General features: G+C 40.5%; 1 protein-coding gene across 2 annotated transcripts in view; it reads left to right on the forward strand.

Moving 5' to 3' along the window:
- Window positions 1-25,665, forward strand: part of TUFT1 (tuftelin 1) — a 60,904-nt gene that overhangs the window by 24,090 nt on the left and 11,149 nt on the right. The window contains exons 3-10 of one of the 2 annotated variants that reach the window (XM_053704043.1): window positions 8,876-8,983; window positions 9,265-9,351; window positions 9,656-9,739; window positions 10,334-10,402; window positions 10,516-10,629; window positions 21,159-21,287; window positions 24,850-24,944; window positions 25,539-25,644. In XM_053704043.1, coding sequence (XP_053560018.1) covers window positions 8,876-8,983; window positions 9,265-9,351; window positions 9,656-9,739; window positions 10,334-10,402; window positions 10,516-10,629; window positions 21,159-21,287; window positions 24,850-24,944; window positions 25,539-25,644 — 792 coding nt within the window. The remainder of the gene's footprint in view (window positions 1-8,875; window positions 8,984-9,264; window positions 9,352-9,655; window positions 9,740-10,333; window positions 10,403-10,515; window positions 10,630-21,158; window positions 21,288-24,849; window positions 24,945-25,538; window positions 25,645-25,665) is intronic. The other variant, XM_053704051.1, reaches the window with a different exon arrangement.

The raw sequence follows: 25,665 nt of genomic DNA on the forward strand, positions 1-25,665 counted from the left end.
AGGTAGTCCTGCGTACTAAACCTGGGTTCTTACCTAAGGTAGTTACTAACAGGAATATCAATCAAGAGATTGTTGTTCCTTCTTTATGCCCAAATCCTTCTTCAAAGAAGGAACGTCTACTGCACAACCTGGATGTAGTCCGTGCTCTAAAATTTTACTTACAGGCAACTAAGGAATTTCGACAAACGTCTTCTCTGTTTGTCATTTACTCTGGGCAGAGGAGAGGTCAAAAAGCTTCCGCTACCTCTCTTTCTTTTTGGCTTCGTAGCATAATTCGTTTAGCTTATGAGACTGCTGGACAGCAGCCTCCTGAAAGAATTACAGCTCATTCTACTAGAGCTGTGGCTTCCACTTGGGCCTTCAAGAATGAGGCCTCTGTTGAACAGATTTGCAAGGCTGCAACTTGGTCTTCGCTTCATACTTTTTCCAAATTTTACAAATTTGACACTTTTGCTTCATCGGAGGCTATTTTTGGGAGAAAGGTTCTTCAGGCAGTGGTTCCTTCTGTATAAAGAGCCTGCCTATCCCTCCCGTCATCCGTGTACTTTTTTTTTTTATTATAGTCTTTATTAGGTATTAGTTCAGGATAACAGTAATTAAACCAGCTACAATTGATACATCACTCAAACTACAAATGAATAACATAGTAAATTTGAAATGTAACAGAAAACATCTTACTGCTCCTTTGTCAAAACAAAGCTTTGCTCATTTTTTGTTGTTAATGAAGTTCATATATCCCTATATCAGAGATCACATGACTTCATAAGAGTGGAGAAAAAAAAAAAAAGGAAAGATTGAGAGAGAGGAAAGAAGAAAAAAAAAAAAAAAAAAAAAAGGGGGGGGGGGGGTGAGGGTAGGGAAAAGGTAATTGAGGTTGAAGGTAAGTAGTGGCAGGGGTAGGGTCACATGTCGAGACGCCGGCGAGGCAAGGCAGCACGCTCATAGGTTCAAATAGTTTTGTTCCATATAGCGTTCATCATTTCATAAGTGTCCAGCTTATGTGTTTTGAGATAGTGGTATCTCTCAAGGCATAACAGATCCGCTACCACGAGTCTCCACTCGTCTATTGTAGGTATAGTTTGGGATTTCCAATATTTAGGAATGAGTTTTTTGGCTGCTGTGATCATAATGAGCAGCAGTGGTAGTTTGCCTAGTCCTGTCAGTTTGGGCAAAGAGAGGAATAGGATGGCATTTGGACTTGGGGAGACATGAGTTGACAGTATGTCAGAGATAGCTAGGAAGATATCTCTCCAATAATCCTCCAATCTGGAGCAAGACCACCAGACGTGGAGGAGGGTGCCCTCCTCTCCGCACCCTCTCCAGCACGTGTTGTTTAGTGTGGGGAATATTTTACGAAGGCGGGAGGGGGTCAGATACCAACGGCAGGAAAGTTTCAGGTGAATCTCCTGTACTATGGCTGACGCCGAGGCCCTTTTGGTCAAACAAAAGGCTCTAGACCATGTCTCTGTATCAATGTCCTGGCCAAGTTCCCGGCTCCAAGAGTATGTGTATGATGGAAGGGCTAAGGTGTCTGGACTGTTTAGTGTTTTGTAGAGCTTTGAGATTAGATGCCTCGGGGGAGTCAGTTGAGTGCATAGTTTTTCAAAGATTGTGGTGGCTCTGCCGAATTCCTCCCTTTGTTTATGGTGAGAGATAAAGTGTCTAAGTTGATGGTAGTGCATCCAAGAGGAGAAAATCTCCCCATGGACTTCCGCCAGTGCAGTCTGTGTCTTGAAGAGGCCATTTTCTGTAGCAAATTGGATAGAACCCACTCTAAGGTTATATGGTTGCGTGATATGTGCATTCCGGTACCTGAAGGGGAGGTCTATATGTTCAGTGAGTGGGGATAGTGGTGAAGGGATTGACGAGATATGAGTGGTAGAGGTCAATATCCTATCCCAGTCAGACAGTATGTCCGCTGCAATATGATATTGCTGTAGTGTTTTAGGTCTCTTTTGGGGTATGGTCCAGGCCAGAGAAGCGATATTATTCAATTTAAAAATTTGCCTGTCCATCTGTATCCAAGCTTTATCACATGTGTTGTGTGACCACTCGGCAACATGCTGTAGGGTTATAGCTTGTTTGTAAGCCATTAGGTTTGGGACTCCCATTCCCCCCCGATCCCTTGGCAAGTACATGGTTTTTTTTGGGTAGTCTCGGCCTAGACCCCCCCCAGATATATTGTGTAAAGATTCCCTGGAGGTGTTTGATGTACCCTGTTGGGAGAGAGATAGGTAGTGTCTGCAGTAGGTACAAGATCCTCGGGAGTATATTCATCTTTAAGACCCCCACTCTGCCAAGCCATGAGATGTGTTTGTTTTTCCAGACCGATAGGTCTCTTGTTATTTCATCTTTTAGCGTATTATAATTGTATCTGAACAAGTCTTGCGGACTGGGGGTCAGATAGATACCTAGGTATTTCAATTTTTTCTGCGCGATGGGGATTGTGTAAGAATGGTTTAAGCGTTGTATAGTCTCAGAGGGAGTATTTATGTTCATGAGTTCTGACTTGGTGATGTTTAATTTAAAATTTGAAACCTTGCCATAACGCTCTAATTCAGCTAGAAGTTCTGGTACAGAGTTTTCAGCTTCTGACAGGGAGAACAGGGCATCATCTGCAAATAGGGCTTGCTTGTACTCCTCACCCCCTACCGTTATTCCCTTGATTTTTTTATTGTTACGTATTTTTTGCGCAAGTACCTCCATGGATATAACAAAAAGCAGTGGAGACAAGGGGCAACCTTGCCTGGTTCCATTGCTGATAGTAAAGAAGTCGGAGAGGGTGCCATTGATTCTGATTCTAGCGTTCGGGAAAGAATACAGGGCCATAGTCATATTTAGGAACTGCTCTGGGATCCCCATCGCCAACATTGCACTTCGCAGGAAGGCCCAACTAACCCTGTCAAAGGCCTTTTCCGCGTCTGTTGCCAGTAAGACCATTGGGGTGTTTGTGATCTTTGCATGATCAATTAATTGAAGGATTTTGATAGTGTTATCCCTAGCTTCGCGTCTGGGTACGAAACCCACTTGATCTTTATCAATGAGTTCGGGAAGAAACTTATTTAATCTGTTGGCCAGAATCTTGGCCAGCAGTTTCATATCATTATTTATAAGGGAGATAGGTCGGTAATTCTCGGGTTTGGTAGGTGATTTCCCAGGTTTGGGGATGACTGAAATATGGGCCTCTAGGAGTGGCCTGGACAGGGAGGGCTTATTCCTTAGATCATTAAAGATTTTAAGAAGGGGGGGAGAAAGGAGGTCTTTGAATTTTTTGTAATATCTGGAGGAGAATCCATCTGGGCCTGGACTCTTTCCAGAAGGGGTATCTTTTATTGCCTGAAGTATCTCCTCCATGGTAATGTGGGAATCAAGGTACTTTTTAGCTTCATCATTGAGAGTGGGAAGATTAATGTCTTTAAGGTAGTCTTCAGTGGTATTTCTCATTTGGGGTGATGTGTTTGAGGGGCAGTGAGGTGTTTCAGGAATGTCTATGTTGTACAGAGTGTTATAATACTCTCTGAAAGTGGAGGCTATTAGTTTGCTGTCATAAACCGTTTGCCCATCTTTCGTTTGAAGGGAGTGGGTGTATGCTGAGAAATGTTTTCTACGAAGGCTCCTCGCTAAGATCTTACCAGGTTTGTTACCCCCCTCATAATAATATTGCCTAAGATGAAGAGCGTTACGTTGGTATGTCTTGGTCAAGTATTGCTTAAGTTCAGATCTAGCTTGGATGAGGTTCTGTCTGACTATACAGTCATTGAGGTTTGTTTTATGTTGTGTTTCTAAAGTAGCAATTCTTGTTAGTAGATTTGAATATAGTTCTCTAGACTGTTTATTTAGTTTTGCCTTAAGTTTAATTAGTGTCCCCCGTATTACCGATTTATGGGCTTCCCATTCTATAATAGATGAGGAGGTAGTATTTTCGTTAAGGGAGAAATATTCAGTTAGACCCTTTCCTAATTCTTCTATTATTTGGGGATTGTCGAGAAGTGTATCGTCTATCCTCCATGTTCTAGACACTATGGGGAGATCTGGCCAAATGATAGAGCAGGTGATAGGAGCATGGTCAGACCATGTAATGTTTCCTATATCGCATCGGTCTATGAGAGAGAGGCCAGTAGAGTCTGAAAATATGTAGTCAATTCGCGTGTAGCAGTCATGGGGGGAAGAGTAGAAGGTGTAGTCTTTCGCATTGGGGTTCAATGTTCTCCAAATATCATGGAGTGACACTGCAGTCAAGGAGTTTCTGACTGATTTAAGGGTGGCTTTGGGAACATTGGTGACACGCCGGGAGGCATCCAACAGTGGATCAAGTGAGACATTATAATCTCCAGCCAGGAGTATCACTCCTTTAGAGTGGTCAAGAAGCAAATTTGCAATTTTTTTGAAGAAGATACCCTGGTTTTGATTTGGTGCATAGATATTGAGAAGTGTAATGTGTTGTCCGAAAAGTGTGCCAACTATTAAAGCATATCTACCTTCTGGATCTTTGAGTGTAAGTGAGATTTGGAGTGGTAGTGACTTATGAATTAATATACCCCCACCCCCCTTCTTGCATGTTCCTGAGGCAAAGCATGTCAATGGATAGGATTGAGGAATCCATCTGGGCTCCCTACCTTTTCGAAAGTGAGTTTCCTGAATCATCAGGATCTGGCTGTTAAGTTTGCTCAATTCTTTGAGCGCTATAGATCGTTTGCCCGGACTGTTGAGTCCCTTTGCATTAATTGAAGTTAATCTAAATGAGTGTTCCTGAAATCTACTGCACCTCGCCGACATCTCGATGGTTGTAGGTGGGGGGAGTCAGGGAGGGGAAAGGGGAAGAGAAAAAAAAAAAAAAAAAAGAGAGAAAAAGGAGAGTGAGATTAGTAAAGGGCAGAGAGAACTCTGGGAATGAGGGCTGAAAAGAGAATTAGAGTAGAAAAGGGGTGTTATTCTTCTAACAAATATATCTGAAAGATAAAACTGGTCGTGAGAAGAAATTCAATTAGGGGAAGTATCCCCAGCAACGACATATAATATTTTTATTATAAAACAGATCAATATGTCTTCCGAGAGCAGGAGGGGGGAGGGAAGGGGAGGAGAGGTAGAGGTAAAAGATGGGGGTTTAAGGGGGGGGTAGGAGGCTAAGGGGGAGAGGTGGGAGGGAAGGACGGGGGTTCTGGAGAGAGGAGATCATCCTGATAGATACTATATGTAGATATGAGACTTGAAACTCAAGATGACATATGTAGATTATTCACAGAGAAAAAACAGGAAAGAATCTCTTTGAACCTTTATAATACATATGATCACATTTTAAGGGCTAATGATAGACCTGTAAGAAAGCACATATATATAGCACATAATGATTTGTTATAACCACTGGTTTTATACATCTATAATCGGTTATCACCAATATAAGTTCAGGGTTCATCTGATGGGAGAACTATACAATTACAGTTCAGAAGAAGGATATGATGTATGAAGTCCGGTAGCAAATTCAACATTCCAAACTGATTAGTACATAAAATTAACACAACTATTGTCAAACGCAATTTAAACTATAATAAACCTTAGTGAGTAACAGGGTATAAACGTTATTAAAGGATACATCTTTTGTGTGGATAGGGTCCAGCAGTCTCTAGTTGGGACCAAACTGAGCACCTAATATCTGGTCTCATGATACTGTAGACTTGTGAGTCCAGGATGTGGCTGGATGAGGTTCAATGGTGAACCAGGTCATTAGAGAAAAAAGTTCCTCCCAAAAAGGGGAAATGATGGAAAGACGAGGAGGAGGGTTGATCAGGGTTGAGTAACGCCAGGCAGAGGAGCCCCTCTGCTGTGTGTCCCCACTGAATGGTCCTGAGAGGAGGAGGCGCTGTCTTCTGTCCACTGTAAGGAGAGTTCTTTGAAGAAGATGTTAGGATCCGAGCCCGGACGGAAAACTGCTGACTTGTTATTGTGTGTTGCAATTAGGGAGACTGGGAATCCCCATCTATATTGCACTCTGTTGATTTTCAGATTAGATGTGATGTGGGAGAGGTCTTTCCTCTTCTGCAAGGTGATAGGAGATAAATCTGAAAATAATTGGATTTCCTCTCCCGCATGTAGTATAGTATTCTTTTCTCTTGCACAACGTAAAAGATCTTCTCTATCTTTAAATCTAAGAAATTTGACAATAATGTCACGTGGAGGAGCCTTAGGAGGCGGTTTGGCTCTTAGAGCTCTGTGGGCTCTTTCTATTTGAATTTCCTCCGCTGTGGGGCTATCTTTTATCACCCTAAAGAGGGCTTGGAGGTACCCTTCGATTGCAGGGGGGTGTATAGTTTCGGAAACACCTCTAACTCTCAGGTTGTTTCGGCGGCACCGATTTTCCAGATCCTCCATTTTATCAGACAGCTCTTGTATCTTTCTTTCTTGGTTTTGAGTGGTAGAGGAACTGGATTGGATCGCTGCTTGAATGGTTTTTTGATTTGCTTCAAGGGAAGAAACTCTCTTGTCCATCACTCCCAAATCTTTCTTAAGGTCCCCAAATAATGTTCTCATTTCGTGTAGCACTACCTTGATATCATCTTTTGATGATAGGTGCATGATATCATTCTTGGTAACAAAGGGGTTTGTAATGGGGTCTTTGGCTTGAACTGTAGTAGACATTTCTGGATGAGTAGTAATAGGATCTGCAACAACCACTGTGTCTGGTGTTTCACGAGGTTTAAGAAACTGGTTTAGTGTCTTTGAGGTTAATGCTTTTTCGCTCTTGTTTTGTCTCTTGCAAGGCATCCCCTACAAGTTTATTATAGGAATATGACCACAGTGGAGTGAGAATAAAAGCAATATCCAATTGGAGTGTGTTTCTTTCCCTATCAACTTGTAATGAAATCACCCTGTAAAGTGCTTCTAATTGATAAGTCAGTGCAAGCTATTGTGAGCTAGCAGTCTTGTTTTGTCCCTTTCACTATCTTAAACACTCTATTTCTTGTCAGCTTTGTTTTTTATTTTTTTTTTTTGGCTGATAGAATTCACCTCTCTTCTGTCTTTTCTGCTACCTTTTAGTCTGAGTGTTTTTACTGTAGTCAGTGACTGAGATAGTGAGTTACTAAACGGAGGGGTGCTGTGTACTGCTGCCTCAGAATTTCCCAGTCTGGCAGCTTATCAAAAATGGCGCATATTTTTAGAAGGGGAAGCCAAGGAAGATTATATGCAGGAGCATAGGCTATATATGTCTATAAACAGACGTAACAAGTACCTGAATGTGAAGCCGGTGAGTCGGCTGATGATGCCTAAGAAATTCCTCTTGCACCCACGTGGTATGTCCGCCGGCCGGTGCCTTTCCAACCTGCAATCCCAGCGTTGGCGTGATGATGCGGGGTAAGCCGGGTGCGTCCGAGCGCTGCTGAGTGAGCTGAGGGATCGCAGGCTATATCGGCAATTAGGTTTAGTGAGTGGCGGGTGTTTACTGGTTTCTCTGATCCAGTCGTCCGATGTGTAAGCTTTTCAGGGCCTCACCTCCTCACTCGTGTAGGCTCCCGTTCCTCTATAAGTTCATAAGTAGTTTGCGGTTGTTAAAGGATTACCGCTTGGGTCTTGGCATTGTTGGGGACTAATAGGAGGTAGTGGGGAAAGAAATTAGGTATTCCTGCTTTCAGAATTGGCAATTAGTCGACGCTGGGGATGGGAGCCCTTCTAACTAGCGGCCATCTTCCAGCGTGGCCTGACTCCGCCCTCATCCGTGTACTTTTGCTTTGGTATTGGTATCCCAGAAGTAATGATGACCCGTGGACTGATCACACTTAACAGAAGAAAACATAATTTATGCTTACCTGATAAATTCCTTTCTTCTGTAGTGTGATCAGTCCACGGCCCGCCCTGTTTTTAAGGCAGGTAAATATTTTTTAATTTATACTCCAGTCACCACTTCACCCTTGGCTTTTCCTTTCTCGTTGGTCCTTGGTCGAATGACTGGGAGTGACGTAGAGGGGAGGAGCTATATGCAGCTCTGCTGGGTGAATCCTCTTGCACTTCCTGTTGGGGAGGAGTAATATCCCAGAAGTAATGATGACCCGTGGACTGATCACACTACAGAAGAAAGGAATTTATCAGGTAAGCATAAATTATGTTTTTTTAACATTTGACCAAACCAAATATTAACTTAATCGGAAATTTGAGACTACACGTACATTCTTATGCTAATAGTCCTATATAAATACATACCTGTTACACCGGTCCAACGTCTTCTGTTTAAAGCTTAGTATCTCTAGATAATTATGGGTGTTAGAGTGATGATATAATTATAGATTTCATAAAATCTCATGATGTTCTCTGTCTGTTACAGAATAACATGTTTGTAATTACACTCCTAAATCCTGCTTTTGTAATTGGTATATATTGCCCTGTGATATGTAGTTGTTCCCCAAAGGTGGCTGTCATAATTCTAATGTTCCACAAGGAAAGTTTCTACTTTTGAAGTCATTCACATTATTTGTCATTCTTCCAATACATTAAAAATAGGGCTTCCTGTCACAACCATTCTGCATTTTTAACATGTGCCCAGTGTTCTGTACAAATGTAGCACAAGCAAACACACTCTCATAGTCTGAGAATGGGATTTCCTTTTTAAAGCTGGCAAAATTAATTACTTTTATGGGACTTGGAAGGACCTGTGGATTTGCATTTAAAAGAGGGTCTGTTGTCACAATATACAATTGTAAAGCATCCCAGCAGTAAAAGGTGAGGAGTGTGTAAGCCTTTCCCTCTCTCTAAGAAAAAATGAAATGCATTAAACCTGATTCACTGGGAGATGTTAAAATTGTAGCTTGTTTATGGCAATTTAGACGCATCCTATGCCAATGACCAATCACAGTTCTTTTTTTTTTTTTTTTTTTCTGTTTCATTTTAGCCAGTAGGACGAGCTTTTGCCCTTATTTCTTCCCGACCTTTCCGTGGTACCCAGCCCCTAAACTCTGAGCTCATCAAGTCCAAAGATGGAGATGAAGAGATAATAAAGGTACAGGAACTACAATCAGTTTAATTTTTAACATAATATAAGGTGTTGCAACTTGCAAGTTTGTCGTTTGTCTAAGGAATGTGGTAACACCCATGGTCTCTCCATAAATAATGGTTGCTTATCTACAAAGTACAATAAAGTGTCCACTAGGTGTGTAACAAAAAGCAACAAGACTTGTGATTTTTCATATTTAGAAACCTTGAACTGCAATATCATAATATTCTATAGGTCTCTATGAGCCATGTGGCACTATATTTATTATCACACTATTGTTGTTTAAGGTCTATTTGAAAGCTAAAGCTGAAAACAAAGCCAACCATGAGTGGAGTGTCAACCAATTAAAAAATGAAGTGCGGCAGATCCAGGAGGTAAGTATGACAGGGAGGTGGGATAGTAGGGAAAGAGTGTTCAATACATCAAGCAAATTAAATGAGTGTGTGAAATGGCAAGGGCAGAAGCCTCGTGTGAATTAGACGTTAGTATTTGGGGCAGGTTGGATTAAATGGGAAGTAAAAGGGGTGCTCCTAAAATATCAAGAAAGGGGCTAATATCTCGGATGCCAGTAAGAGCTACAAGACATAGATGCTTGGAATATTAAACAGGAATAAAGTGCACTGGAACTGCGAACTTGCAGTTCTCCACCAATAGTCTCATTGAGATCTGTTCTCTCAGGCTCGTACTTCAATCAAAATTCTCAGAGAAGATTTTGCTTCTGTATCTTCTAAATATAGAGAAAATGATCTGCAGTCGAACAAGGTAATTGGCTTTATAAAATCTAGGTTTCCTGTATTCTAATGATAGTGACATAATTGCAGGCTTTTATAATCAGTCTCTGCTAAGTATAACAATGGCAGTGATAAAGGTAAAACATCTGTGGGATAATAGCAGAGGAAAATGATTTTGACAATAATTTTGTATTTGGACTAGTAAGTAAACTCAATAAAATAAATTAGTCCTGTGACTAACATGATTTATGTTGCGTAGAGAGCCAGATAGTCATTTGGTTTTCTTCTTGTCTAGAAATTTTGCTGTACTGAATCTCATCCCATCTGATTTCTTAGTTTGACAAATCCCAAAATATTCTTTAACTCTAAATACGGACTGATTGTTGGATGGTAGAGTATGTCCTCTGTGCTTGAATTCCTGGAAAAGAGGAGGAGAATGCTGGCGTCCAGGAATCCTGTGCACAAGGTGTCTGTATCACCTAGAATAAAACAATCTTTCAATATTTCACATGATCATGTTTCTCATCATGACTTTTTAATTTGTCAATGAAGAGATGTGTAGAGACTGCTGGGTGTGGTGGGGTTATTTGTTGTCTTATAGTATGACGTGTTTTGGTTGGACCAGCAGGTGGAGTTGCTGAATGGGGACAGACACTATGGAGACAGCTGGAGGGAAGCTCCATCGACAGAAGAGGTGAGAGCTGACACAGGGCATGATGGGAAGTGACCTAATTAAATATTAACACTTTATACATGTTATGTGCCTTGGAGTGTGATGCAACATCTTAAGGATGAATGTTGTTGCAGATTGAAGACTTCCCATTAGACAATGGGAAGAACCTGCGAGAAACAGCTCAGAAGTTGTTTTACAAGCTTCAGGAGGCAGAGAGAAGACAGCAGGATGAAAGGAGGCTATATGAGGTCAGTGTGCATAGCATTAGTGGGAAGTGGATACTATCACTATAATATATTAAAATGGCACCATCATCACAGGGTTTAAAAGATTATTGGAAATTGTCTTCATGTTGTACCAGTTTTGTTATATACTAATTTATTCTTGAGAAATACATTTTTCCCTCAAAGTACTATTTATTGACACTGTATGCTTGTTTGTTTGTGTCAAAAAATATCTTCCTGCGTGTCATTTGTTAGGTCAATACATCAATCAAGCATACAATGTCACTAAAGTGCATAATGTGTAATAATTTCAACAATGGTAGTACACAATGCCTTTACACAAAGTGTAGTAGAGCTTACTATAGAAAGCACAGTAGTTTGTATTGAGGGAAGTAAAGTCAAAATAATAATGCAAATAAAGTCAGAGGGGCCGATTTTATCACAGCCCGAATGGGGCCATATACCCCCGTTTCCACGCGAGCCTTCAGGCTCGCCGAAAACAGGAGTTAAGAAGCAGCGATCATAAGACCGCTGCTCCTTAACTCGTACGCCTCCTCTGAGGCTGTGGACATCAATCTGCCCAATCTCATAAATGCCGATAGCGTATTTATATTTGTGAAACAGGTTTGATGGAGATTCCCCCCCCCTTTTTTTAAGACTGTGGATCTTTAACTTTTTGATATTTGAATAAACCTTTTTTGAGATCTGTATTCCCTGACTTTCCCTTGGTATGATGAAATTTAAAACATTCCACTCTTTCTTTGTATTTTTCATATAAAGTTATTTGTGGGTCTGCACCATTAGCCTTATACAGGTTCTGAGGTGTGTGTGTATATAGATATATAATGTACACCTACTTGTTACAGCTCTAGTAAGAAAAACCTAGCATTTCTTTCCCACTATACTTTTTCTTGAGATATATATATCTATATCTCTATATCTATCTATCATCTCTTGCTCTTTTGCTTCCTTTGCTAATGCTTGGTTTTTTTTCCTCTTCAATTATCTCGCCACTGTCTCACTGCATCTGTTCTGACTGATGAGCAATATGTTCGCTCTCAGGGCATATTGATTGCTTCCTATTGCTTGGCTCAGCCGTAGCCTGGGTTTGCCAGGAAAGAGAAAAAAGCCATGCAGAGTCAGGAGGGATATTTTATTCATAAGACTACAAAGTACAGTAGCGCTTACTGCATGACTAAAAAAAGGCTGCTTATGACCAACACTGCAGTATTTATCTGTTTACAAAAATAAATATATACATAGGTGTTTTAATAAGACTGCACAAGCAGCAATACTCTTTGTATGCACATTGGGAATGGCTTTTTACACAGGCCCAGTCATGCAGGGAAAACCTTAAACAGTTTCATTTGTCAGAATGATGAGGATAGCCTAAGCAAATGGTATTGCTGTGAAGTCGCTGGCGTACGGTATCTGGCATAATAGCCAAATTTCTCTTCTTACACTCACTATTGCAGCTATCTACAAACTTATCGTAAGCAACTTAATTTTGTTGCTGCTAGCTGAAGCCACATGAACATTCCTGAATGTATCTGTGTATTGCAAAACTCTACTGTTATTTATTCTTATACATATTGCCATTTACAGTATTTTATTATTATTCTTTTATAAAGCGCCAGCGCTTCCCTTAACAAAAATGTATTTAGGGAGCGTTTTAAGAGGGCAGATTAGGGGAAAGTCTGACAGCACGAGGTAGAGCATTCCAGAGGGTAAGTGCCACATGAGAGAAGTCCTGCAGTCTAGCATGGGAAGAAGTGATAATCGAAGAAGCAAGGAGCAGGTCATTGTTTGATCCTAGGGGGGTGGGATGAAGTATATTTGTTTAGTGAGGATAGGTACTTCGGAGTGGCGTTGGTGAGGGCTTTGTAGGTTAGTGTGAGAATTTTGATTTTAATTAAGATGTGAATGGGTAGCCAATGAAGGGACTTGCAGAGAGGTGCGGCAGACAGAGTGAATGGAAATGTGGATTAGCCTGGTAGAGGCATTTAGGATAGATTGGAGAGAGGAAAGCCAGTGAGTAGGTTATTGCAGTGGTAAAGTCTGGAAATTACAAGGAAGTGGATTTGCTTAGTGGTGTCAGTGCTCAGAAAAGGGTACATTTTGGAAATATTGTGTAGGTGATTGCGGCAGGATGAAGAAAGCGATTGGATGTTGGGTTATGAAGGACAGATTGGAGTCAAGTATAACTCTAATGCATCGGACTTGTGGTGATGGAGATAGTGATGCCATCGACGGGGATAGAAAAGTCAGAAATTGGAGTAGAGCTAGAGGAAGGAATTAGTAGGAGCTCAGTCTTGGACATGTTAATCTTTAGGTGGTGAGAGGCCACCCAGGAAGAAATGCCAGATAAGCAGTTGCTGACGTGAGAAAGGACAGAGGGAGAGAGAGCAGTGGTGAAGAGAGACCTGAGTGTCATCAGCATAGAGGTGGTATTTAAAGCCATAGCTGTTAAGTTTACCCAGTGAAGTATAAATGGAGAATGGTAGAGGACCCCGAACAGATCCTTGAGGTACTCCAACAGACAGAGGCATTGGAGAGCAGGAGTCGCCAGCAAATGACACAGAAAGGGACCTGTGAGAAAGATAAGAATAGATACAAGAGAGAGCAGTGTCACAAAGACCAAGAGAGCCGAGGGTCTGTAGAAGGAGGGGGTGGTCAACTGTGTCATAGGCAGCTGAGAGGTCAAGTAAGATAAGTATAGAGTATTTTCTTTCTAATGACACAAGTCCACGGATCATCTCTAATTACTATTGGGAATATCGCTCCTGCCCAGCAGGAGGAGGCAAAGAGCACCACAGCAAAGCTGTTAAATATCACCTCCCTTCCCTCCAACCCCAGTCATTCTCTTTGCCTATGTTAAGAGCAAGGAGGTGGTAAAGTTTTAGGTATCTGGAAGATGATTCTTCAATCAAGTTTTTATTATTTTTCAGCAGTGCAAGTTTGTTCTGCTTTCTCCTGGGGTATAGCCGTAGCCCATGTCAGTCTCTTCAGTAGAGCAGTGTTGGCTTTTAAGCAATTGGGAACTTGTGGGGTATAATCCTCACTGTGCCTCCCAAGTAGTTATTGCTGCCCTAACTTGAAAGCCTGAGTAAGATTACTCAGTCTGTCTTTTTCCACAGGTCCATGTGAGGGAGCATGCCTCTCAAACCTAGTGAGCTGTCCTGCTGCCTGGCAGATTACATTGAGGTAAGTGCTAATTTTATTTTTCTGAGCAGTATATGGAAAAAATATGGCACTTTAACACTTCACTTGGATAGGACACGAGATACATTGCTCCTATTGAGTTAAGGGGATAATGTAAGGCAGTGTTTGCAGGCACTGGGGACGAAGAGACATAGGCTCAGTTAGTATGTTCCGGTCTAGAAGTGGTGTGTTTTCACTTGCTCCCGGCAGCTTTACTTCAGAGTACAATTATTCCGGCCGGGAGGTTTGTTTTGTTACTCCCAGGATGGATGGGGCTAGCTGAGGCAGCAAGGTTTCTGTTGCGCGCCTTTTTACTTCCTGTGCTCCAGAGGGGAGACATTCTTGTTGTGGCCTTGCAGTTTTGTGTACTACGGTCACCAGACATTGGTTGCAGCACTCTGGATTGAGTCCGGAATTCATCTAGCAATATTGTCTCCGGTATCCAGCAGGGCAGGTAGGCACCTCAGCTAACTTTTTTTTTTTTCTTTTTTTTTTTTTTTTTCTTTTATGTTAATTTCAGATTAAAATATAAGTATATTTCTTATTTGTTCAATTCTGGGTAAGGATGGACCAAGAGGTCCTGCAATTCATTTCTTTATGTTTTGATGCGAACGTGGAACCACCAATCCCTTTCTGTTCCTCATGTATTGAGAGAACATTGAATTACAGGGATAGACTTTTTGATTCTGAGCCATCATTGTCTAAGGCGGTTGCTGTTCAGTGGTCTCCTGACGATGTTCAAGATATGCCACAGCTTTCTCCTCAAGTGTCCCAAATTTTATCGTCCACACAAGCAGTGCCCTGCGCTTCCTCTCAAACTCCGCCTGGACTTAAGTTGCAAAACATCACTACCCTCATGTCTTCTGCGGTATCTGATGCACTGTCTGCTTTTCCCATGCTGCAGGGAAAGCGCAAGAGGAAATCTATGGAGTCAGTGAGTAAGGTTTCTGACACAGTAGTAGCTATTCCGAAAGTTCCTTCACAGAAATCTGAGGAGGAGGATACTTCGGTAGCATCTGAGGGGGAAATCTCAGACAGTGTAATTCATTCTTCTGATGCTAAAGTGGTATCATTAAAGGGACAGTACACTGTAAAATTGTTTTTTCATAAATGTATTTTAAATGACTTGTTATACCAACTGCAGAGTATAAAATATTTGAGAAATTGCATTTTCGGGTTTATTTGTGTATATGAAGTAGCTGGTTTTGTGCTTTGAAACCACAGCCTATTACAATGGGTTGGGCTTCAGGTAATATCAGATCTCATTATGTTATCACTTTCATGTACACAGACTTGCTTCCTTATCTTATATTTGTCTGGAACACCAAAGCTCAATACATAGAGAGAACAATGGAAAATTATCATTTTATTACTTAACTATCATGCCCCCCACTGAGGGTGTAATCTCTTCTGCTGGCTGTGTTTACTTAGGCTTGTCAATAGCTTATACGCCAGTATCAAAACTTTCAGTATAGGTTGGAAAACCACAAGCTAAATCAGCTATTTCAAATGCTGAAATATGAGTAAAGGAGCTACTTGCAACCAGTTTAATACACTCTAGCAGGTAAAAAGGATAATTGGGAATAATTTAAAGGGGAGAAAGTTTTTGGGTGAACTGTCCCTTTAAGATTTAAGCTGTTTGTTACTTAAGGAGGTTTTGGCTACTTTGGACGACTCCGACACTACTGTCGTAGTCAATCCTAAGAAGTCTAGTAAGCTAAACAAGTATTTTGATCATATTCCATGGTGGTTTTCCCTGTACCAGATCCAGCTACAGAGATTATTGCTAGGGAATGGGAGAGACCTGGTATCCCTTTTTCTCCATCCCCTATTTTTAAGATGTTTCCTATTGCTGACTCTATCAGGGAGTCTTGGCAGACGTTTCCCAAGGTGGAAGGGGCAATTTACACTTTGGCTAAGAAAACCACTATTCCCATAGAGGACAGTTGTTCCTTTAAGGATCCTATGTATAAGAAGTTGGAGGGGTTGCTCAAAAAATGTATGTACACCAGGGTTTACAGTAGCAACCAGCGGTGTGTATTGCTACCGTCACTTGTGCGGTGACGTACTGGTTTGATGAGTTGTCTGATTCTATTCAGACAGACATTCCCCTTGAAGAAATCGAGGACAGGATCAAGGCCCCTAAGTTGGCCAATTCTTTTATTACCGATGCCTCCCTACAGGTTATCAAGCTGGGAGCAAAGATTTCTGGTTTTGACGTTCTGGTCCGCAGAGCCTTATGGTTGAAATCCGGTTCTGCGGATGTTTAGTCTAAGCTTTTGGTGATTTTCCCTACAAGGGTAAGACCTTGTTTCTGCCGGCTTGGCTGAAATAATTTCTGACATTACAGGGGGAAAGGGTGATTTCCTCCCTCAGGATAAGGGGAATAAACAAAAGGGACGTCAGAGTAATTTTCGTTCCATTCGAAACTTCAAAGGTAAGCCTTCCTCTGCCAAGCAAGATAATTCCAAACCTCCCTGGAGGACCAACCAGTCTTGGAACAAGGGGATGCAATCTAAGAAGCCCGTTAATGACTCAGTCAGCATGAAGGGTCTGCCCCTGATCTGGGACCAGATCTTGTGGGGGGCAGACTCTGCATTTTTGCTCAGGCCTGGGTTTGGGATATTCCGGATCCCTGGGTGGTGGACATCGTGTCCCAAGGATACAAACTGGAGTTCAAGACTTTTCCTCTGAGGGGCAGGTTTCTGCTCTCAAGTTTATCTGTAAACCAGATAAAAAGATAGGCGTTCTTACACTGTGTTCGAGACCTTTCCGCTCTTTGAGTGATAGTTCCTGTTCCAATGCTGGAACAGGGTCTGAGTTTTTACTTCAATCTGTTCGTGGTTCCCAAAAAAAGAGGGAACTTTCAGACCAATTTTAGATCTCAAAAGTTTAAACAAGTTCCTCAGATGGAAACCATTCTTCCCTTGGTTCAAGAGGGTCAATTCATGACAACTTTAGATTTAAAGGATGCATACCTGCATGTTCCTATCGACAGGGATCATCACAAGTTTCTGAGGTTTGCTTTTCTAGACAAACACTTCCAGTTCATGGCTCTTCCATTCGGCCTTGCCACAGCTCCCAGAATTTTTTCAAAGGTTCTGGGATCCCTGTTGACAGTGTTCCGGTTGCGGGGCATTGCATTGGCGCCTTATCTGGGTGACATTCTGGTTCAGGCGCCATCCTTTCAACAAGCAAACTCCCACACAGAGATGTTATCTTTTCTGCGTTCTCACGGATGGAAGGTGAATTTGGGAAAGAGTTCCTTAATTCCAGCTACAAGGCTCAGGGGACATGGACTCGGGAGGAGTCTATTCTCCCCATAAACATCCTAGAGCTGAGGGCAATTTTCAATGCTCTTCTGACCTGGCCTCAATTGGCGTCAGCCCGGTTTATCAGGTTCCAGTCGGACAACACAACTTCAGTGGCTTACATCAACCATCAGGGAGTAATTAGGAGTTCATTGGCCATGACAGAGGTAGCCAAGATTATTCAGTGGGCAGAGACCCACAACTGCTGTCTATCTGCGATCCACATTCCAGGAGTGGACAATTGGGAAGCGGATTTTCTGAGCAGACAGACTTTTCACCCGGGGGAGTGGGAACTCCATCCGGAGGTGTTTTCCATCTTGATTCTCAAATGGGGACATCCGGATCTGGCTCTCATGGCATCTCGGCAGAATGCCAAGCTCCCGACGTACAGATCGAGAGATCCTCAGGCTGTACTGACAGATGCTCTGGCGGTCCGTTGGAATTTTAGTCTAGCATACCTATTTCCTCCGTTCGCTCTCCTTCCTCGGGTCATTGCTCGAATCAAACAGGGGAGGGCGTCGGTGATCCTCATTGCACCGGCATGGCCGTGCAGGATCTGGTATGCAGACCTAGTGGAGATGTCATCTCTCTCACCTTGGAGACTTCCACTGAGGAAGGACTTTCTACTTCAAGGGCCCTTCCTTCATCCAAATCTCATTTCTTTGAAGCTGACTGCTTGGAGATTGAACGCTTAATTTTAACTAAGCAGAGATTTTCTGAGTCGGTCATTGAGACCATGATTCAGGCTTGTAAGCCTGTTACCAGAAAGATTTACTATAAGATATGGTGTAAATATCTGTATTGGTGTGAATCCAGAGGCTACTCTTGGAGTAGAGTTCGGATTCCTAGAATTCTGTTTTTTCTCCAGGAGGGTTTGGAGAAGGGTTCATTGGCAAGTACCTTGAAGGGTCAAATATCTGCTTTGTCTATTTTGTTACATAAACGTCTGGCGGATGTACCAGACGTACAATCGTTCTGTCAAGCCTTGGTCAGAATCAGGCCTGTGTTCAAACCTGTTACTCCTCCTTGGAGTCTTAACTTTGTTCTTAAAGTTCTTCAGCAGGCTCTGTTTGAGCCTATGCATTCCTTGGATATTAAGTTGTTATCTTGGAAAGTTTTTTGTTTCTTATTGCAATTTCTTCTGCTCATAGAGTCTCAGAGCTCTCGGCGTTGCAGTTTGAATCTCCTTACCTTATTTTTCATTCGGATAAGGTAGTTTTGCGTACTAAGTTAGGGTTTCTCCCTGAAGTGGTTTCGGATAGGAACATTAATCAGGAGATTGTTGTTCCTCCTTTATGTCCTAACCCATCTTCTCATAAGGAACGTCTGCAACACAACCTAGATGTGGTGCGTGCGTTGAAATTCTATCTACAGGCGACTAATGATTTTCGCCAGTCTTCTGCTCTGTTTGTAGTTTTCTCTGGGAAACGTAAGGGGCAGAAAGCTACGGCTTCTTCTTTCTTTGTGGCTGAAGAGTATAATTCGCTTGGCCTATGAAACTGCTAGACAGCAGCCTCCTGAGAGAGTCACGGCTCATTCTACGAGGGCTGTTTCCTCTTCCTGGGCATTCAAAAATTAAGCTTCTGTGGAACATATTTGCAAGGCTGCAACTTGGTCCTCTCTACACACTTTTTCAGAATTCTATAAATTTGATACTTTTGCCTCGTCTGAGGTTTCTTTAGGGAGAAAGGTTGTTCAAGCAGTGGTGCCTTCCCTTTCGGTTCCCTGTCTTGTCCTTCCCTTATCTGTGTCCTCTAGCTTGGTTATTGATTCCCATTAGTAATTAGAGATGATCCGTGGACTTGTCGTGTCATTAGAAAACTAAATTTATGCTTACCTGATAAATTTGTTTCTTGACACAGTGAGTCCACGTCCCGCCCTGTGTATTTAGGCAGTTTTTTCATATTATAAACCTCAGGCACCTCTGCACCTTGTTACTTCCTTTCTCTCCTTTTACTTAGGTCGAATGACTGGGGTTGGAGGGAAGGGAGGTGATATTTAACTGCTTTGCTGTGGTGCTCTTTGCCTCGTCCTGCTGGGCAGGAGTGATATTCCCAATAGTAATTTAGAGATGATCCGTGGACTCACAGTGTCAAGAAATAACTACATTTATCAGGTAAGCATAAATTTTGTTTTCCGTTACTTTTAGCAGAAAGAAGATTGTTAGTAACCTTGGTGAGGGCAGTTTCAGTTAAATGTTTGGGGCAGAATGCAGATTGTAGGGGTCAAGCAAGGAGTTAGAGGACAGCAAGTGGGTTAGACGGTTGTAAACTATATATAGTTTTTTTTCAGGAGATTTGAGTAAGTAGCGATATTGTCCCTGACGAAAAATTACATGTTCAAAAAAAAAAAAAAAAAAGACTAGGGAACAGAGCTAGATCACAGTGACATTATTGTATATAGTGAGTCTTGATTTGGTATTCACTTTATATACTTGTATTTCTTTACTGCTAATTGTTTTGTCTGTGCCTGTTTTATCAGCAGTACAAACGTAGAACATACGGAAAATAAAATAAACAGCGCTTGGCCTATATTAAAATACGGGATAGCTAGGGATGTGGAACAACTAAGTTAAAAATTAATGTGATGAGTGAACTAAATATAATGCTAAAGATAAAATATGGTTAAATTATAATAAATTTATTACACAAATGAAAACGGACAAATTATCTGGGAATGCATACGTTTAAAATAAACTAAAATTAGCAAATATTAAAAGGTCAATAAAAAGTCAGAGAGGGGAGGACGTCTCCTCAGCCTCTAATATTGAATTACTACCACTTCAGCTTTTTCAATTAAACCACCTTTAGGTATGATACTAGTATATCCAACACAGTACGAGTGTCATGGGTTGGAACTTCTTTAGTAATGTAAATCTGAATAATATCAGAGTGTTGCAATTCACCTTTCACTCTAGAGTTTGATAAATTGTTGCAATTAGTAGGTTTGTATGAGATATTTCAGCAACAAAGTCCCATAACAATAATAAAGCAACAACAATATCCTTTTCAATGAAAAAACTCCTGCGATAATTATACAGTCTGTTTGGGTGTCAAAGGTTGGAATAATTCGATCAATAGCGGGTTTAACCTTATTCATCATATACATTCAGGAGCCGTTCGGCATTTGGAAGCAATCGGACACAATTTTACAATAAAAGTTCAGTGTTACTTCAGTGTGGGATTGATGCGACAAGCTGGTATACTTTACCAGTCCCCTGGCTGTTTGGATTACAGCGTTGGTCGTGTTGCGTCTCCGCGGTCTATCATGGACCTGTCGGCATTCGCTCTGACCCTGTTGGTATGGTGACGTAACGGTTATCGTTAGTGTAGATCACCACCGCTTTGGTCCCTTCAGGCGTCTGATTTGCTTTGGGGGTTAACCGGTATCCTCTCCGCTTACACCAATAACAATCCACTCCAGGCTCATGCGGTCCAAAATATCCGTGATACACTCTGCGCAGAGTATTGTAACTAGCTGACTTAGGCTGCCAGCAGGGATAATCGCAATAGTTGATAACCTTCTTTTTTGCTCCTTGAATAAACGTCTACGCGTTTCTCCTCAGTGTAGGCTTTGAGCTAATTTTAGTTTATTTTAAACGTATGCATTCCCAGATAATTTGTCTGTTTTCTTTTGTGTAATAAATTTATTATATTTAACCATATTTTATCTTTAGTATTATATTTAGTTCACTCATCACATTAATTTTTAGCTTGGTTGTTCCACATCCCTAGCTATCACGTATTTTAATATAGGCTAAGCGCTGTTTATTTTCTTTTCCGTATGTTAATTCTAGAATAATTGTGAGACTATTCTGTCAAAACACACAGGGTTGTAAGTGAGGCGCTTCTTATCTTTTTCTATTTTTCAAAAACAAACGTAGAAGAAAACTTTTTTTTTTTTTTTTTATGAAACATAAACATTTGAATTGACACACCATGTCCCCTAATATCTATCTCATGATATTTTTTATATTTAATGACCATGTAATATATTATCATAATGAGGCTTTGTAACATTATACTGATGCCTCCCTCCCAGGACAAGCTGAGCCGATGTCAGCAGGAGGCTGAACAGAGCAATAGAGCTCGCAAGGAGGCTGAAGAGACTGCAACAGAACGGCAGAGAGAGGTGGAGGAGCTCAGGAGATTAATGGGAAATATGGAGAAGGTAAGGCAGGAAAAGGGCTACAGCGTAAACTGGTATGGATGTAGGGATACATGATCAGTATAAGTGATATATTTATGTACAAATAAACCCAGCTTCTGAGACCTATATTCAGTCCATGTGCTATCCCCCAAGGCAGACCATGCTTTGATCTGGGATGTCATTGCAGAAAATGCAGCATGTCTGAGCAAGGCACCTTTATTACTACATTTTTACTGTACTGTACCTCTACAATTATGAGATGTTAGACCAAGAGCAAAGGAAACAAATTGTATTTAAGAGACATTTTAAAAACCTTAAAGGAATACTAAACCCAAATTGTTTCTTTCCTGATTCATATAGAGCATGCAATTTTATAATGTACTCCTATTATCAAAGTTTCTTCTTTATCTTGGTATCTTTTTATTTGAAAAGCAGGAATAAAAGCTTAGGAGCCGGCCCATTTTAGGTTCAGCACTTGGGTAGCGCTTGCTGATTGGTGGTTAAATGTATCCAAGCAATTCAGCCACCAGAAGAAATCTTTGTTTAAAAGACCTTTATTCTCATTTAGTTGGGTGCAATAGTTTACAGGAACAACGTTTCGAACGTACAATAGGCGGGGTCATGTACACTAATTGCATACAGGTTTGTGCCTTTTTATACCCTCATCTGAATAATACAAAATTATAGGTAACATTATAGGGACATCTACTGGTAACATATTGGTATTACATCTTTCAACTCCAATATTAACCCTTAATGTACCAAACTCCAAAAGTTAAAAACATAGGTAAAGTAAAACCATTCTATACAATTTTTTTTTAAATTAACCCAGAATATAACACAACAAATATGTTATTTTACAAAAATAGATTCCAATCAAAGTCTTTATTAAGACCTTTAGGTATCATAGTGTCCAATTTATTTATCCAATACAACTCCCTTATTTTTAGAAGGTGTTCCCTGTCACCTCCTCTCCTGGGGACACCCACTTGTTCAATAACCTGAAACTGAAGTTGGCTGATGTTATGTCCCCTGGAGAGGAAGTGAGAGGAAACAGGCGCTTCTTTTGTGTCTAATGTTTGACTTATGTTCTGTAAGTCTAGCTCTGGCCTCGCCAATATCTATCTAATCAAATGTCCATGTGGTTTTATTTATAACAAATGTTGATAGATAACAAATGTTGATCTGCAAGTGAGATACTATCTAATCTTGAATTTACCATTGGTTGGATGGTAAAAGAATTCTCCTCTGATCATTGATCCACAGTGGCTACAATTCAGGCATGGGTAACAACCAGTTTTGGTACTCACTATTGTTGTTTGTATAATTTTCTTATTACTTCCAATATCTGAATAGACCAATTGGTCTTTGAGACTTTTGTTACTCTTAAATGCTGTCATATGCATATTTGTAAAGGCTTCTATTTGTGGATTGCATTCCCTAAATATATGCCAATACTTTCTCACAATCTGATTAATTTTGCGACTAAGTCTATTATACTGAGTAATACAAATTAGCCTCTCTTGTTAATCAACTTTATTTCTTTTGTTATTTTTTTTTATCATGTTATAATTTCAGTTTAAATTGCATTTTGTAATTGTTCCTCTATTAATTTGGATGGATATCCTCTTTCTTTAAATTTATCAGACATTTCTTTTAATCTCAATTTGCATTTAGTCTCGTCAGTCACTATGCGCTTAACCCTCATAAATTGGCTTTTAGGTATAGCTTTTAAGGTGTTAATGGGATGAAAGCTTCCAAACTCTAATAAGTGTTTTTTTTTTTTTTTATCTGTGGGTTTAACATATAAGTCTGAATATAAAAAAACATTCTCCATATATACATAAGTATCTAAAAAATGAATTCCTGTTTCACTCATTTCCAGAGTGAATTTAAGGCCTTGTACTGTGTTATTCAGATCCTTAACAAACTCTACCAGTGTTCCAACGTCACCCAACCATACACCAAAAATATCATCTATGTACCTCCACTAGGAGGAGCCATAGAGCAAGAACAACTTATTGGAGTAAACAAAGTGCTCCTCAAAGTTGCTCATGAAAATATTGGCGTATGTGGGGGCAACGTTGGAATCCATGGCAGTTCTCTGTTTCTGCAAATAAAAAGTATCCATAAAAAGAAAATAATTGCAGTGTAATATAATAGTTAACAAATCTACCAAAAATTGGATCTCTCCCGATGTATATTCACCTTCTGATTTTAAAAGATTCTCTACTGAAGAGATACCACTTGTGTGTTTTATTGAGGCATAAAGGCTACATACATCAAGAGAGAATAATATGCATTTATTACCAATATGGCCCAGTTCTTTAATCTTTGCTAGAAAATCATTAGTGTCTCTTATATAAGAAGTAGTTTTTTACCACCAAAGGTTGTAATACTTTGTCTAAAAAGATAGCAATTTATGCAAAAATGGACCCCATGCATGCCACTAAAGGGCATCCTGGAGGCTTATTGGGATTTGTATGTATTTTAGGAAGTACATAAAATACTGGTCTAAATGGATGTTTTACTAGCAATGCATTTTTAAAAATTTCCGTAATTATACCCATTTTAATCACTTGATTTGAAAAGATTTGGCAAATCTTACTTTGTGCCCCACAAACAGGTGTGCTGTTCTCCTTCTTCCTTGATTCCCTGGTGGTTAAATGTAGCCACCAATCGACAAGCGCTATCCAAGGTGCTGAACCATATATGGGAAGGCTTCTAAGCTTTTATTCCCGCTTTTTCAAATAAAGATACCAAGAGAACGAATAAAAATTGATAATAGGAGTAAATTGGAAAGTTGCTTAAAATTTCATGCTTTATACGAAACAGGAAAGAAACAATTTGAGTTTAGTATCCCTATAATATATATTTTTTTCAACTGCTGCAATATATTGTAAACCTTTAAAAAAATTGTTATTCTCTAGTTAGTCAACACATTGCAATTGAGCTGCTGCTTTAGTATAATTGCCTAATTTAAAAATGTAATTTAATTTCAAAATGACCTGCACCAAAATTTTCACTAAATAAAATAGGATCTTCCGCTGGGGTGTTATTTAAAAAAGGAAGTTTAATGGAACAGTTTTCTAGCAGAGGTGGTGCAAGCAAACAGTCAAGAGATTTTTTTAAAGATATTAAGATATCAGAATTTCGATAATGAAAATCAAATATTATATAATTTACAGCGGGGAGAAGAGTACATTGGAGAAAAAAGGTAGGCCTAATATGGATGCAGGTATACCGTGCGTGTCCTCTACAGAATGAACACACATGAAAGTATTATTTCACATATGGAGATCCAGACAGGTCTTTGTTAGGGACCTGGCATAAACCTGACTAGGTTTATCATTTAAGCTGAAGGGGAGGGGGCCAGCAGATCTGATCAAGATGGGCAGACATGAAGGATCTAATCTGGGTGCAGGTTGCTCAGCTATGCAGTAAAACACCATGTCTCTCTGGAAGGGCCTTGAGGAGGTTGACAAACCTCAGCAGCATGTTCTTGCAGACTCAGCAGCTAGGGTGTGGTGCAGCCTCCAGCAAATGCTGCTTCCTGTCTCACACTTTGATCTTTTTTGTGCAGGAGCATAAAGATCTACTGCAGAAGATGAAAGAGAATGAGCAAGAGTTAGAACATGAGAAAGGAAAGAATCAGCAGGATGGTCCTCTGAAGGAAAGGTAAAGGAAGGAGAGGAGATGGAGAGGATAGAGAGAATGTTGGCTTTGGTGGGGAAGGGGAGCTATGAGCAGTGTACAAAAAGGACAATTTGTGACCATATAGAAAAAAAGAAACACTACTTGGTATGTTACCCTGTATCTTAGCTAGAATTTATAGGGGAGGGGACAATATTTCAAGCAAGTGTGTAAAGCTAATTCGATTTGGGATGTACCTTTTGTGTGTTACTATATACTCTTAATATTTGAGTTAAATATGTTTTACTTTCTGTATATGGTAAGCTTGTAAGATTTTGAAGAGTGAATGGAGTTTAGTAAAGTAAGTTAGAAAATGGACGAGGCGTAGAGAAGATGTTAACGTGTGGTATAATATACAAAGAAATAAATCATTTTAAAGAGGGGGAAAAGAGAAGAATAATATGAGTGACTGGAAGGGAAAAACAATTGGGTGATTAAAGGGGACAAATGAAATGGAAGAGGAGGAATGTAAATTAAGAGACATAAATAAAACGTGTAAAGAAGGGTGAATTCTAAAGGAAAACAATACATAGGAAAGACCAACTTGTTACGTTCTGATTATTACTTCCTGTTTCTTAGGTGTGAGGAACTGGAGAAGACTGTATCAGGGCTCAGAGAGAAGATTCATCACCTAGATGACATGTTGAAGAGTCAGCAGCGCAAAGTCCGCCAAATGATTGAACAGGTGAGATCAAAACACTCTGGG

This window comes from Bombina bombina, chromosome 1, assembly GCF_027579735.1.
Source record: "Bombina bombina isolate aBomBom1 chromosome 1, aBomBom1.pri, whole genome shotgun sequence".
NCBI classification, from domain to species: domain Eukaryota; kingdom Metazoa; phylum Chordata; class Amphibia; order Anura; family Bombinatoridae; genus Bombina; species Bombina bombina.